Here is a 17,391-nt window from a genome sequence, read left to right on the forward strand (position 1 = left end):
TCAATTACACGGGTGCCAGGGTAATGTTACTTTGTAAGCACTGGTGGCCTGGCCACTAAAACAATTATATTTATGGGGTGCCAGGGTAATTTCAAGCTAGACATTGACTACCCAATTGAATTACCATGCAATTGACAATTTGCAGATGTTGGTATAAGCATACAGACATAATGAACCCCCTCCACTTTTTTTCTAGTACACCCAATCATCATTATGTAGTAACTTACTTAATAATAACTTATGTAATAATATATTTTGTTTGTTGTTTACACAGGTCCTGCCGCTGCACTTCAAGTCTGTGACTGTCATCCAGATAGTGATTCCTCTCTCCACTCTTCACTGCTAGTAGTGCCAGCTGTGACTGTGCGATGCACAGTGTAGACAGTGGGACTCTTGGCTTGCATACGAGTCACATGGTTGTGTAGCAATGCAGCTCTGAGAACATTTTGAATGGCCAGAATATCTTTATGGGGCCCTTGTTATTCATTGAGCCCAAGGCAAATATTGTTGAAATCTGCCTTTGCATGGAAGTGTATTATGCTGACTAATGTTTATGATGTTTTTGTGCTTATTCCTTTATGCATAATGTATGGAGTGTTTGCAAACAATTGGTTGCAATATATTTTACACACACATTTCCTTTCCTAAAAATGTATAGTAAAACAGCTATTCCACATAGGGGCTTATACTATATTGCACATGATGTAAGTGAAGAACCATTAATTGTTTAGTAACAGTTTCATATATACAGTAGCGCAGAAAATTCCTTTTGAGCTTTAAAATTGTAAACAACTCATACAGTAATAAGACAATTAGCACTCTGCCTTGTGTGTCAGGCTGCTCACCTACAGTGACTTTCCTCATTTAAGGGGCTTGTCCATTCCAGCTGTTCTGATTGGATATTACACCCTATATTACCCAGCCTGCCCTAAGCTCTGTGCTGATTATACTGCTTGTTTCTAGCTATTGCTGCAGTCGTCCTGTGCTAATTGCACATGGTAGTGTGCTAAAGTTAGTATTTGTTTTGTGTCTGGTCCTTCCTTTTGTGTCCCAGTTTGACTCCAGTTCTGTACTTGCCTTGCCCAGCCTCCTGTAGCAGCCTTGTCCACCTTAAAACCTGGTGGCACCCCAGTACCTGGTGGACCTAATCTGCCAGGGAAAATTGTCTGTTATAGGCAAAGCTTTAGCTTGCAGGAGGCTTTAAGGATGGCCGGGCAAGTGCCTCCTAGTACCACCTGGTGGTGTCCGTAACACAGGCTTACAATCTATAGGTAAGTAATCATTGATACACAAAGATAGGTGTTATCTACAATATTACATAATGGTCCACCAGATTGCAGAGGTTCTTGGTGGGCTTATGATATGGTCACACAACAATGTAGGCCTGGGGAGAGGAGGAAGAAAAAGTGAAGAAAAATAATATTTGTCAGGATATGTTTGGACTATACAGAGGGGATGTAACAGGATAGAAAAGTGTATGAAGGTTATATGGGTAGTTCATGAATGTAATAAGCTTGAGTAAAGAGGTGAGTTGTCAGGGAACACTTTAAAGGTTTGGAGACTGAAGGAGAGTCTTTTTGTGTGTGGTTGGGCAATCCACAGAGTGGGTGCAGACCAAAGAAAGTCCTGCAATTGTAAATGGGAGCCAATAATGTTTGTGGATAAGAGGTAGATCTTGTGAAGAGTTGGGAGATCTTATGAGACAAGCAAAGATGTATGTTTGTGTAGTTTGGTTAATGGCCTTGTATGTGTGTAAAATGATTTAATTTTGATTATGGTAAAATATAGGTAACTAATGGAGGTACTGACAAAGCAGATGGGCAGACAATGAACATCTAGCAATGAAGATAAACCTTGCAGCTGCATTCAGGATGAATTGTAGTGATGAGAGTCTCTTTTTGGTAAGACTAGTATGAAGACTATTGCAATAATCAATGTGGGAGATAATGAGAGCATGGATTAGAATGATTTCAGTGTCTTGTGTAAGGTATGGTTGTATTTTGGATTTTTTTTTATGTTTGATGTATTTGCAGTGATGAGATGAAATCCATGATGTAGTGGCATATATGTAGTCAGTGACATGGAATAAATACAGATGGTGACAGGTCTGGAGAGAATAGGTAGATTTGAATATCATCCGCATACAGATGATAATGAAATCCAAAAGAGCTGAATAGTTGAGATGTGATATACAGTATATTGAGAAAGAAAAGGAACTATAGGGTGTGCCAAAAAGGAGACTTTTGCTAACGAGGCATTGTATCACAGTTGGTTAATGTGTTTGCATGTGTAGTGAACGGCTTCACCTCAGTTTCTTCATTCCTGGAAAGTTGTTTTGCGCGGTCGGATGCATGATGGATTCCTCCAGATCAGCGCAAAGAGCTGTTAACCAATTTATTTGCACAGAATGCAAGCATGCTTCAGAAATGTATCACAGGTTTAAGGCGGTGTACAGAGAGTAGTGTCTCTTACGGTGCACCCTATTACCGTAGTGACAGCATTAGGAGGCGGCACATGAAAGCATCAAGGACTTGACACCAACCCTGCCACAATTTCGGCTGTGGAGGATTTCATTCATCAGAATCGTTGGATGACCACATGTGAAATTGCTGATGTACTACAATGCTCGCCTCCTACATGAATACATTGGATAACAGCTCCTTGCGCTAATCTGGAGTAATCCATTATACATTTGACCACCCAAATCAACTTTCCAGGAATAAAGAAACTGAGGCAAAGCTGTTCACTACACATGCTCAAGTGGTAAAAATGCCTTGCCATCTATCGGCAAACACATTAACCCAATGCAATTAGATACAATGCTGCTACAGGAAGAGTCTAATTTTCATTTAGGCACACCTTTTAAAACTGAGCCTTGCAGTACTTCAACTGAAAGAGATAGAGAAGAGGAGGTGGGTTCAGAGAAACAAACCTAGAAAGAGTAATTTTATATGTAGGGTGGGAACCAAGAAAGGGCTGTGTCCTGAAGTATTTGGGATTGTAGTGCTTGGATGAGAAGAGTGTGGTCAATGGTGTCAAAAGTAGCAGAGATGTTGAAAAGAATAAGAAGTGAGTAGTGGCCTTTGGATTTAGCAGTGACCAGATTATTTACTTCTATAGTCAGTTCTGTCTCTGTAGAATGTTGAAACTGAAAGCCTGACTGAAGTGGGTCCAATAAGTTGTGAAGTTAAAAAAAATGTGTAAGGTGAGTGAAGACAAGTCTCTTAAGTAGTTTGGTAGGACATGGGGGCTAGGAGATGGGATGGTACTTTAAAAGAGAGAGAGTTTAGATCAGAATTTAGTTTTTCATATGGGAGTAATCACTGCATGCTTGTAAAGTGAATTAAAGATAACAGTAGAGAAATAAAGATTACAGTTTACAGTTTATACTTCATCTTCATTTGTGGGATTAAATGAAGAGAAGGTGCAAGATGATTCAGGTAGGGACAATTCACTGCGGTACTTGTGAGTTATCCGGACGCCCGATTTCTAAATCGGGTCGGATCGGGACATCGCATCGCATCGCATGCGACCATCGGATGCGATGCGATGCGATGCGATGACCCGATTTTTCCATAGGAATCAATGTTAAAATGGACTGAGTCCATTTTAACATGGAATTCAATGGAAAAAAGGGGTCCTTTTCATACCCCTACTATCCAAGTGGGCATGGAGTTGGATATAAACCTGTGGCGAGCGTAGCGAGCCACCGAGCCCGAAGCGTGGCGAGCGTAGCGAGCCCCGCGAGGGGACACGGAATACCGTCCCCTCGCGGGGCTCGCTTCGCTCGCCACGCTTCGGGCTCGGTGGCTCGCTACGCTCGCCACAGGTTTATATCCAACTCCATGCCCACTTGGATAGTAGGGGTATGAAAAGGACCCCTTTTTCCAATTGAATTCCATGTTAAAATGGACTCAGTCCATTTTAACATTGATTCCTATGGAAAAATCGGGTCATCGCATCCGATGGTCGCATGCGATGCGATGCGATATCGCATCGCATCGCATCTGATTGTATGCCTTAACTTAAGGCATACAATCAAAAAATCGGGCGTCCAGATAACTCACAAGTACCTTCACTGCATTATCCAGTGAGGGCCTAATTACAAGAAGTTTATAGCCACATCTTTAAGTGACTGGAAGCAGAAACCCAGACTGGGGGTGGGGAAATGAAACATAGACAATTATGCCATAAATACTTATTGTTGTCATATATTGTATCAATTGTGTAGGGGCTCATTTTATAGATTACTGTATATTATCAATATTATTTGCATCTGTCTTCATCTGCTGCCAGCACACTGCTTCTTTTTTTTTAAGGCAAAATGGGACTCTTTTAAGAAACCTACCAGAAAAGTAGTAAACTAACAGTGTGGCCTTTAGTAAGGGGGCCCAGTTACAGCAGGTTACTGCATCAGGGGTCCACTTCTGTGAACTTCAGTGATTCCTCACGAGATACTGATGCAGTAGGCTTTGGAACAAAAAAATAGTTACCACTGTAAATGGTTTACTGTACAGTATGTACATAAATATACCATGTGGAAAACACTAGGATAAATAAGTACTTTGTTGTCTTAGGTGAAAAGTAAAGTGTTGTTAATTTCTAATCACATTTACAAATTAACAAACAGGAGGTTTTCAATAATCAATGAAATAACAATGCCGACACAGCAGCGACTATTTTTGGTGAGGGAATTTAGAGACAATGCATGGTTACCAACCGCCACAAGTGAACAGAGACACCCGCCGAACCATTTCAACATGCTCAGCATCTGCATACTCAGTTGGTACCACAAGCAGATGCAGAAATAGGGGTTCCTAAGTGCCTCCATGGTCACACAAAATGGCCATGGGAGCTGCAACAATAGCATCATGTTTAATGTGTACGTGTACACAATCATAGTTGCATGCCGAAACATCCCCTTAAAATGTTGACTACAGATCTTTTTTGCTGCGAATCATGTGCAGTCTACCAATAATCTCTCAGTTGCGACACTATTGATGTTACAACCACATCAGGCCCATTGTCACTTTCATTGCAAAATCTTTTAATACTGTAGATCAATAGCCAAAGTCCAAATATCAAAATATAATGAAATGTATATATTATAATAATATAATAAAATGTAATATTGTATATTATGCTGAGTGAGAAGAAAATTTATTTCACAGCAAATAGTTGAATAACAAATTAATACAATATTGCAGGCAGCAATGTTACGATCAATACATGCTAAATTTCCCAATATATCTAGTTAAAAATGTTATATAGAAAATGTCACAATAGGGATTTAAGCACATACAGTATATGTCCATATATTGAACTAGACATGACCTTTTAATGAAGTAAGGCTCACCGTGCACCATCCAAACTATAATCTCCATGAAACTAATTTTCAAAAGTAGTCAAGTATGACTATATCGCATGTACATGTTGATGTATAAATGATTTGCTCTAAGTCAAAACAGAAGAAATAATACCTTACCTTGAAACTGAGTAAATTTGATGGTACCCATTCTTTCTCCATTTCTAAATACAACTTGTCCCTAAAAAGAAAACATATTTATAAAATTATATATAGCAAATGAACCAGATTACACTTGTATTGACATATACATATGGGTGTGTATGCATGTGTGTGTGTGTGTGTGTGTGTGTGTGTGTATGTATATGTATATATATCCATATCCAAGTAATGACAAATCAAGTCCTCAGACAAACCAGCACCAGAATTCAATTGCAAGTAAAATCTTTATAATCCATATAATTATGAGCCAAAGTCCCAGCATCACATGGCAAAAACAGTTTTCAATAACACCCTCAGGTATACATTACGTATCCGGCTTCTTGGCCACAGAGAGAATCCCTTAACGGCCCGTTTCGGCGTTATACACGCCTTTACATTACCATATATTTCTCTCTCTCTCTCTCATTTATATATATATATATATATATATATATATATTTATACTGGGGGAAAGGCTGGCACTCCTCCTTGTGGTGTAGTAACCTGCCCAGGTGCCTTCCAAGATGCAGTAAGCACCCAAAGTAATAGAACAAGTGGAGACGGCGGCACTCAAAGTGACTTTAGGAAAAAAAGTCAGACCACTTTGGGGTTCAGTTCAACGTTTCGGTTGGTTAGACCTTTATCAAGAACTTAATGCATACACACAGTTCTTGATAAAGGTCTAACCGACCGAAACGTTGAACTGAACCCCAGAGTGGTCTGACTTATTTTCCTAAAGTCCCTTTGAGTGCCGCCGTCTCCACTTGTTCTAATATATATAAAGCGGTCTAAAGCGCTGCTCCGCCTGGAAGCCAGGTGGATGCATAGACTGAATACAGTCAGTCCAAATGGACTTAACGAACGAATCATGTGGAACACCTTATACTGACCCAAGATGAAGACACCTACTAGGACTCCTGTCTAATCGTGCAATAGCCAATAACAATTACTCTAATAATGGACATAAAATATCATCTTTACTCATTATGCTCCATAATATCATCACTTATTGTCCCTCTATAGTATCCATAGCAGATGAGATCTACAGCTTTCATTGCCTATATTATTTAGTGTGACTCATTAAAATTATAGATACACTGCAGGTTAATTATTCCTGCTTAGTTCATAGCACTATAAGCGTAAACATGTATGCACCCGTGCACTTTAAACTGGCAAAGTGTTTTTTATATCGATGTATGTATGTGTTTTTATCTTAGAATCACAGCACCGTTTTTTCTTTCACTTACAGTACTCTCCATTGTCCCCCCCAATGATCGCGCCGGCTAGCCCAGCAGCCGGTTGTTTACATCTGCGCCCGCCTGTATGCTTGGCAACAGGCAGGACGCTTCATCGGTTGCCGGGTGACGCCAGAACCGGAAGTACGTCACAAGCCAGTTCCGGCGAGCGGCACCCGACGGTCTGGGGCAGTCTGCCGGCGCAGTGAAGGGAGGGAGGAGGTACCTTCATACAATGCACTACGATATAAGGTAGGACCCTAAGTTTTATGTTGTGTTATGCTGTCCGCCTGAAGAAGGGGAGATTTGTTCCCCGAAACTGTTGCACCATTAAATGATTTTTTGCACAAGTCCTGGAGTGCCACGCTGATGATTCACCGCAAGGCTGTCTACATCCCTGGTTTCTATATATATATATATATATATATATATATATATATATATATATATATATATATATATATATATATATATATATATATATATATATATATATATATAGGATAGTGAAGAGACAACAGCTGCACTCTGGGGATTTTTTGAAAAAATATATTTTCAGCAAAATAAGCTTCCAACGTTTCGGGGTATGTGACACCCCTTTGTCAAGGTTATACGTGCAATAACCTTGACAAAGGGGTGTCACATACCCCGAAACGTTGGAAGCTTATTTTGCTGAAAATATATTTTTTCAAAAAATCCCCAGAGTGCAGCTGTTGTCTCTTCACTATCCTGTACTTCTGTTCCTGAAGGCACCTGGGTTACCTGTACTGCTGGAGGAGTGCCAGGCCTACACCCCTACCTTTATATATATATATATATATATATATATATATATATATATATATATATATATATATATATATATATATATATATATATATATATATATATCGACAACAATGGTAAAATTACTTCATAGTATATTTTGTAACCAATACATCAAACATTTTATTGGTGCATGATATACAGCATTTCACCTCCTAACCTGCATCTTGACCATGTCATCTTAATCGCGATTTTCGAACTGCATATATACATTGCCTTAGATATTCATATTAATGTAGGCCCCTTTATCCTGCCCACTGGTTTTGTACACAATTTAGCATTCTGCCATATGCCATTTGCTTAATCTGTTGTATGCAAAATACTATCATTTATTTTTGTTTACATTTTGTTCCATTTCTAAATAGCTTAAGCTGATATTGACCCTACTGTCTTTTATAACTCATATTTCATGGACACCATCTCTGTAATTCATACAGTACACTGTTCTTTTTCTTTTCTCTGTAATTTCCCGCAGGCTACACTGTGAATTGCTCATCCTGTCCACTGTAAGTTATGTAGTGCACAATATACTGTTAACTATTTACTGTTACTTTAATCCTCGTATGTCTTTATGTAGTAATGATTTGCACATTGTCACCAAAGTAGTGCACTGGACATGGCTGCCTCGACTGGCGCTCTGTGTAGATCAAAAAACATATGATTCTGATGAAGGAGGGCATTATGGGAGTTATTCAAACCTGATTGCTGTTGTGCAAATTCACAAGCTGATTGATTATCAACTACTGCATATACATACTGATTATAGCATGCATGCGCAAGAACAGACAATGTAAAAAATTGGCAATTCTTTTTTCTTAATCCCTTTACAACTTGATTAATAGGAAGTCATCATTTGTGGATGTAACTGTCTATTTTTTTAGGGGTGTCAGATTAAAAAAAAGTCATGCCCAGGCATCTTCAGGGAGGCTCTGTGACATTAGTTCCTGCCTCCATCAGCCTGGCTCTGTAACAGAGTTGTGGAAGGGTCACAGTTGAACTCACTTGCACGGACTGGAAATATACAGTAATTTGATAGTGAGTGAGGGGTAATTATACAGTATGAAGCTTGGAGTAGTGATATTTTTCCCCATAAAGTACAAGGTGATAATGCACCAGCCAATCAGCTTTAACTGTCAATTTACATATAGGAGCTGATGCTCCTGCATCATCGCAGGGAAAATAGTTCATCTGCTTATATTACCAGCAGATAAGCGGCTTTGTGGATGGCTTTGCATAGCACTGCCCTATGCAAAGCCGTCCGCCGTCCGCTGACAGCGCCTGGCAGGAGTAAAGCCGCTCACTGTGTATGAACTGAGCGGCTTTCCCCCCAGTGATGACAGTGGTCATTGCTGTCCATACACGCTGGGCATAATCGCCCAGTGTCTATGGACCTTTAATCATCTTCACACTTCACTGTCTATTGATTCTCTTTTTGTACTAATTTGTCTCTAAGGGGTGTTAAAAGTTATCTATACTAAAAAGCAGATTAATTTGTTTCCTTTCTCTTTGATTACTGCTTTACATTGTTGTTGAAGTTTAAACCTTGATAAATTATGTGGTGTTGGAACAAATCACAGTTGTTGAGCCTGCCACCCACATGCAGTTGTGACACATTTTTTGAAATGCATTTAAATGGGTGCACTTTCATTTTTATTAACAAATACTTTTGTGTCTTCTCTTTCGGTGATTTATAAGTTGCATACTAAGCACATTAAAGAAATGTTTCATTATATCAAGCTATGAAAAAAACAATGGAAAAGGCAAATGTTCACATCTATAATAGTCAAAGTTGAGTGACAACAAGCGTATATATACAGCATTGAAGATATATTCATTTTCCTAGTGACTCCTTTTGGGAACACAGGTTTGTAACAGAGCCGCGCCTTATGGTAATGACTGAACAGATAGATTATACACACAGATGATGTATGCATTTGACTATGATTAAAACTAAGACATCAGACTTGCCTCATACTGTTAAAGTGGTACTAGTGTACTGTATATATGGTATGTGTTGTTATATATGTGCTAGATATAACAACTGTATGCCATGTGAACACATAGTACTTTATTTAGAGCTTGGTAGCAGGTTCCTGCTAAGTGGACTAAGGGCAGGTGTATCAAGGGTTGATCAGCCCTTTTTTTTTCTTTTTTTTTTGGGCTGAAAAAGGGGGTTATTACTGCTTCTCCTACATGTATTAAAAGCCTATCCACAAAGAAATAAGACATTCGTATGATGGCTTTATGGTTAATTACATGTCTTTCCGCTACCTCCTGATGCACCACCCATTCCAAGAAACACCTGGGGGAGATGTACTAAACCAACCAGATCCTAACTCAAGCACAGTCTGTAACATGTCAGGAGCCCATGCATCTTCATGCGGTTGGCTGATGTTACTAGACATCAGCGCCCATCCCCAATTTGGTCTATAGCAGGTACAGATGATGCCAGCCTCTTTCTTGCAGGGGCGCGCGCGGTCCCCGTGGCTACAGTGCTGTCACCGCCGCCCACCACCTCCCCGCCGCCCCTCGCCACTCCGCCGTCCCCCCTCTCCCTGCCCGTCTCCCTGAAGTGGAGACGGGTAGGGACCTGCAGCGGCGCTGTCCGGAAACTGGGACACGCGTGTGTGTGAGAGACGCATGCGCGTCACAGTCAGATTAAGCGCCTCTGTGCTGGCGATCGCCAGTGCAAGCATGCTGGCGATCCCCTGGCAAGAACCCGGGGCGCTCCATCTGTATCTGAAAAGTAAATACAGACTTACTTTTCATAGCGAAGGCTGGAGAAATAATTCGATGGTGAGCCTCCATCAAATGATTGCATGGATGTGTAAGCACATACATCCGCTCACATGCTAGTGCGACAATTCACTCGGCGGGGGTGGCGTGCATTCAGCAGGATGGCATTCATCTGCTCGCTAGGCAGTGACTATATGGAGCCTAGTGAGCAGGTCTGAACCAGGTCCTAAGTACTATAGACATTTTATAACCCTCAAATTACATTGGTCAACACTTTTGTCCCTGGATTTTATTTAATTTTTTATGATGAATCAAACTATGCAATTCGATTTTTCCACCAAGCCTTAGTTTTCTATGCATTCCATGCATTCATTTCCAGTGTTTAGAATAATCACTAAATAAATAAAAGTTATATATTTACAAATTGGGTGCATTGCACATGGGCCCAAGTCCCTGGAGGGCCCACACTTCACACATTACCGCCTTTTTTTAATTCTCACCCCTGTAGAGTCCCATGATGAAGGCAGTAGTGCTGCCGAAATCACTGGAAAAATGGCCACCACACCTATTTTCCAGCAATTTCTTTCTGTCAATGTATGTATGTTAGCTTGATTATTTTTAGCTGTATATGTGTATGTAAGTGGTCTTTAATGTTTTTCTTTGTGTTAAAACACTGCAGTTGAAAAATGGACAAGATATTTCTTGTATTAAACACGAGTACTAATGCAATTATAACAAAATGCAAAAGTAACATAATAACAATATTGCATGATTATTTTAAATACTGTTTTAAAATGTTTGCAATATGGGCCAACCAAGTAATACCCTATAGCTGGTTACATAATGGGCCAATGTTGCCCAAATATTTCATGTTGGAATGATTTGGAATAACATAATGCATATCAATCAGCGTAAATGCCCAATACGCAGGTGCTGGTAGTTGCTAGCGAAGTCTCCAGTATTGGTGCGCACATTAAACCTAGTAACAAAACTGTCACCCATGCTATCTGTAATAAAGAAATTAATAATATGTAGCTAAACCTTCAATACATCATTCAAAGTGTACCTAGGATTCAATATGTTGGTGCGAAGGGACAATAGTATAGTCAGCTCAAAAATAATACTTTAAGTCTTTTGGGTATGTCACGGGAATTGCAACGTTTCACAGGCTTTTACATTGGAATAATGATGTTTTAACATATTGGAAGAATTAGATATAATTATATTTAATTAGATTCTTTTTTTACACTTATGGATGGATTCAATGGGTTTATTATGATAAATCCAAGGACTAAACATAATCTATAGAACAATATGAGAGAGGTCCTTTTCTTCAAAAATCTAGTTGGCTGGTTGGAACAAAAATCTGGTAATATATGGGAGCAGACAAATAAAATAATTTGATTTGATCAATTTGTCTGATTGAAGGGTTTGTGTGTTTTCCAGCATTCAGGAGCAAATAGTAGATGTCTCAGTTATTGGTGTTTAGTTGGATTGTACATAGACTGTAATGCATTGTATAAATTGCATAAATTCTTAATGGTTGTACAAATGGCATATGTGACATAATAATAAATGACCCTATATTGCAAGAGGAAACTCTCTTTTGGTAACATATATTTTAAAATTGTCATTATGCTTCAGCTAATACTTCGTATTATCTGTGGCTGTGGCAGTATGCTATTTAATACAAATAGATAGTAATTTAATGTAGGCATCACAAGTGAATACAAACATGAATACATTTAAACATAATTATAACTCATAACTTTGATCTGATATGTTGCATTTTCAGATCACTATATAATATGTGACACTAAGGAAAATCTGAAATGCTAAGCAATTTTCAGAAATACTCAAGTGATTATTTTTCTCTTTCATTGCTTGGTTTTATTACAGGGTTTGAACTAAATGCAAAGGGAATTAACTTTCCTTATAATTACTTTGACAACTAACAAATTCATAACTGTGCATTATGGCACAGATCCCAACATCCAAAAACACATTCATAATATTTCAAAGCGCTACTACAGTACATGTAGTCTCTTATTAGCATAGATGGATTAATATACAGTATTTATTTATTATTTGTTAACATATATTTATACACAGTTAGCATACTTTTGCATCATTTTACAAATGGGAACAAATATATTATTATAAAATGACTGGCTAATAAGAGACCAACATAAAAGTAAGAGGGTCTTGCTCATCAGTTTACAGACTCTAGCAAAATAGGAGTTTCACGTGATTAAGGGGCATTTTGTAGTTCATATTGGTCCACACCGGTTGCAAAGGAAATAAGGCTCAATTGGGCAATATGATCCACTCACACAGCAATGACGGTTTTAGGGTTAAATTGTTTGAAAAAAGATAATAAAAAGTAGAAGTTATTGGAAATATACATTGTTGTGAGTCTTAAATTGTTGTGCCTTTGTGTCTTAAAAGTAAGTACTACATTGTGATTGTTTACAGAAACTTCACATGCTTCATGAGATGCAACGTTGGACTGGCCAATCGGGGTATAGGGGGACACCCCGTGGGCTTGTCTGCCTCTGGCTCCATCTCCTCTTGGAAACGGGTTCCAGACTGTGCACTTGAATTATACATTACACGTTACCTTATATTGCATAGGACAATGGTGCATTTTTTTACAGTGTATTTATATTATTATTACTGTTATTAATACATTATCATGCATCCACTAGCAGTATCTACTACATAGAGTTATCAAGGGGCCCAGCCCATGCACTCATGGTTATCCAAATATCTGTAGCTGGCCATATCCCCTATGGAGACACATCCCCTAAACATTGGCCCCTACCGCTGAATTACCCGGTGGGCCCTTCATGCCCCAGTCCGACACTAAAGAGATGCCACATTTTCTATATTAATACTTAGCAAACTGACTACAGTGAGTAGTTTAGTAAGAGGGAAAGAAAGCATTGACAACCTCTTTGTAGCACAACCTTTGCTATAACACTAATTTAGGTATTGACAATACAAAGGATGCTAGTACATTTGGATATAACTGCATTAAAGTATGCATGCACAGACACATTCATTAATTATTCATTTAATCATTTAGTATAATAAAAAATTTGCCATAATCCACCTATAACTTATTTGTTAGAAGTTTTGCAAGCTGAGTAGTTTGATTACTGTAACTTACGTATGTACAGTATGGTAATAACAATTAAGAACCCATTTAGAGCACACCATGAGTACCCGATGCACTCCACAAAATGCAGATTGACTCCTCACACCTAACTGTGAGGAAAGTCTGAAAATAATGTGCAACTTTCAAGCTATTCCCAATTTAGTACCACTTCCCTTTCAATCAAATAAACGTTTTATTTACTTTTTCACCTAAAACAGGGATGAGTTTAGCCCCATAGTTTATGTTAATCAGGAGATGGTGGAACACTCTATGGCCCTCATTCTGGTTCACTCGCCCTCATTCGGGTTTCACTTCAGATATAACCATCACTATTAATTTTCGTTGTATTTTTGTTACAATATAATTAACTTGCAGTGATAACATTGCCAATGCCTTGGCGTGTGAATTGTGGAAATAGGAAAGGGTCTTTATATTAATAAGATCATTACTAATTAATTTATGTAATGTATTTCTTCTATATCTGAAGTCTCTTCTAATTTCACAATGCACATTGGGTGCAACAACTGATATAAACACGTCTCATTATCATTGATTTGTTGGACATTTCAAACAATTAAAGCTCAGAATATGTTGGTATTAAGTGGGATTAGGGTGGGGGTGGGGGATTATGCAGGCTACACTACAGAGGCCTAGTGGTGGTGATGAAAATGGTAAGGGGTGGAGATCTGGCATCCATGCCCATGTCCTAGACATAATATGAATACACAGACCAAAAGTTCCTAGTTATTCTGCAGGGATGCGAGAAAAGAAAGGAAAAGACTCTCTCTTTGTCTGGGGCACTCTTTGGTTGTAATTACAATACTGTAATCTTACAGGAAAATCGATAGAAATATATCTTAAGAGATTGTCAGTAAGTTGTGCGTAGTAACACAAGTTATATGAGATGATGTAAGTTGGAATACCATGGAGCCAGTGTCACTCGGATGGGGTGGACTGGTATGAGTGCTAGTAACACTTAGAAGGGTGGGGTGGATAACTCCAACCCAGAGTCTGGTATTATTTAAAAATTAGCTTTTATTAAGTTTTATTAAAATAAACACTAGACAAAAACGTTTTTTTAGGCGCTCACACACAAACATATAACATATATATAGAGTCACACTGACTCATTCGTGCCCCGTGGGCATAAAATCCCCTGATTCAGCAACACAGTATGTCTAGGCTCACAACGATGGGTATATATTAGTCTAAGATACGAATAGTTCTAGAGACAGTTCTCAAAATGAGCCTATGAGAAAAGACAATACAACTGTAACCCCACCCTCTGCCCAGGAGGTGATAGTTCCCCAGCAGAATTTCTCTGCCTATAGGTATTATATCATTTGTCCTGAGCAAGAGAGAATCCATGCCCATGTCCTAGACATAATATGAATACACAGACCAAAAGTTCCTAGTTCTTCTGCAGGGATGCCATTCACACAAAACACTATGATGCCACTATGATGCTAAGGTGCACCAGAACAGCCATATTCTTTCTAAATCTAAATATTGTTATTTTCTTTTTTCTCTGCATCAGTATTTTTCATTAAATCTAATATTGGACTTTAAATCAGCGTTTAAATTTTTTCTTTAATGGAAAAAAGATTATATATAAATTAATTATTTACTATTATTATTTTTATTATTAATATTATTGCAAGTGACTGATTCAGTTATTTCCAACAATCCTGCACTCAGGAATCAGAATTAATAAATCCGAACCAGGTCTGTAGGGTCCAGTGATGCTAGTGATTAATATATCTGTACTGTTCATGGGTGTCAGTCAGAGTACCTATCTAGTATTATTTATTATTAGATTTTCATTCTCTCTGTGCTGGTATGATTCTTGCTTTTTAAATGTTAGGTTTGTTTGCACTTTTTCAGTCTTTAAATTGATTCAAATGCACAATAAAAAAGAAAAGGAAAAAAAAAACAGTTTGCAATACAAAGCACTTTCCTTTGTTCCATCACAATCTAACAACAGATGGAAGAGACTCAAGAAAAGAGGCTTCAACTGGGCTATTCTTTGTTACAAATTCTGTACACAGTTTTTTTCTTACTTTGCTGACAAATTGGCCTTTTTAACAAATGTCCTTCAAACTGACATCCGGTAGCTAGTTAATGAAAATAGATTTTTGATTGGTAACTAGAGCACATCTGTATTTAGCTTGTATACATATAGTCTACATGTGATAATTATGTCGACATCTGGTTAATTTCCATCAGTCAAATAGGCTTATTTCCGTTGTCTCCATTACCAGGCAAGAATCAGTTTACATTTTGTATCACTGTGTGCCGCTTTCTTTCTAATAAAAGAGCACTTACTATTCACTTGCTGTGTCATGCATTGTACAGTAAGTCTGTAGTTTTAGTTGAATCCCATCTGTTAGAACTATTGATCCAGCAAAGAACAGCATTTTAGAAATTAATTGGTTTAATAGTCTAGTTTAGTGGAGACTCAATTTTTAAGCGATGCACGTGTGCTTATGTTTAGCTATTAAATAACAAGACTATACTCACCGTAAGTGAGTTAAAAGGTAGCAAGGGACACGGACCTTTTACTATCCTGAAACACTTTTGCAAGTTTCACCCCTCTCGCACAGCGTTTACAGGGCAGACTGTATGTCATGCATATGTTTGAGCGGCACAGAATATTTAGTGACAGTTGCAAGGATTTCCCAGAAGGCCTTGTTTATGCAAAACCAAACATTTTTTTTCAGTTGACTATCGGTTAAGCATCTGAGTGATAGAAGAAATGGAAAACAAAGAAACTGTAAGGGGGCCTACACATAGCGATTTAGAGGCATGCCTCTACATCTCTCCTTGGGTAAGGGCATTGCAACAGCGATGTGTGGCCCTAGGTGTCGATATTGTCCAGCGATGAATATCTAGCACCTTTGATATGAATTGATGGGCAGGGCCGGTGTTCTCACTGGAAAACACTGGCCTTGACAGACTGCTCAGCACACAGCACAGCTGCATCTTCCTGTGTGTAGGCCCCATTAAGCACATTTTGCGTCAAGATCTTAGCATGACAACATTTTGTACTAAGATGGTTAGAAGGCTTCTCACTTTTGAGCAGATAGAGAATTTGTACAGACATCTTGGAACAAATTCAAGTGAATTCACATTTTTTAGATAACGTTATTCCAGGGCAATACGGATGGTGTAATGGTTAGCATTACTGCCTCACAGCGCTGAGGTCATGGGTTCCATTCCCCTAACTGTGCGGAGTTTGTATATTCTCCCCGTACTTGCGTGGGTTTCCTCTGGGTACTCCGGTTTCCTCCCACAATCCAAAAATATACTGGTAGGTTAATTGGCTCCCAAAAATGTACCCTAGAATGTCTGTGTGTGCATGTACACGTGGTAGGGAATATATATTGTAAGCTCCACTGGGGCAGGGACTGATGTGAACGGTCAAATATTCTCTGTAAAGCGCTGCAGAATCTGTGATGTTCTGTGATGATCTGTGAATTCCCTGTGATGAAAATTGGATCTTCCAGAATGATCTGTAGACACATGCCAGTCCATCCACTGGAAAGCACCATCGTCACCAAGCATGAAGACAGCTTGTCAAAGCAAATCCTTATTCAAATCCATGTTTGATATTTCTTTGATATCAAGGGTATAATTTTTAAGACAGAGTACCAGAAGGTGCAACGCTAAATCAACATTACTACAAAAAATGTTTTAGCAACTTTGCAATAAAATATCAGATAAAAGAGACTAGAGTTGTGGAAAAATGGTTTCATCCTCCTTGAAGGCAAAACAACAGTCCACACAGCTGTCTTAGTGAAGTTTTTGTGGCTGAGAAACAGATTGCAGTGCTAGAATACACTCCATACTCTCTAGACCTAGAACTGTGTGACTTCCTTCATTCCTAAAATCAAATATGTACTTAAGGCAACCCGTTTTGCAACAGTTAC

At 38.7% G+C, this 17,391-nt stretch overlaps 1 protein-coding gene across 1 annotated transcript in view; it reads right to left on the reverse strand.

Moving 5' to 3' along the window:
• The window catches only part of GABBR2 (gamma-aminobutyric acid type B receptor subunit 2), a 645,054-nt gene that overhangs the window by 228,335 nt on the left and 399,328 nt on the right, over window positions 1–17,391 (reverse strand). Inside the window, exon 8 of the mRNA XM_083188433.1 lies at window positions 5,486–5,546. Coding sequence (XP_083044559.1) covers window positions 5,486–5,546 — 61 coding nt within the window. The remainder of the gene's footprint in view (window positions 1–5,485; window positions 5,547–17,391) is intronic.

The sequence above is a fragment of the Crinia signifera genome, chromosome 5 (assembly GCF_055691185.1).
Source record: "Crinia signifera chromosome 5, ASM5569118v1, whole genome shotgun sequence".
NCBI lineage: Eukaryota > Metazoa > Chordata > Amphibia > Anura > Myobatrachidae > Crinia > Crinia signifera.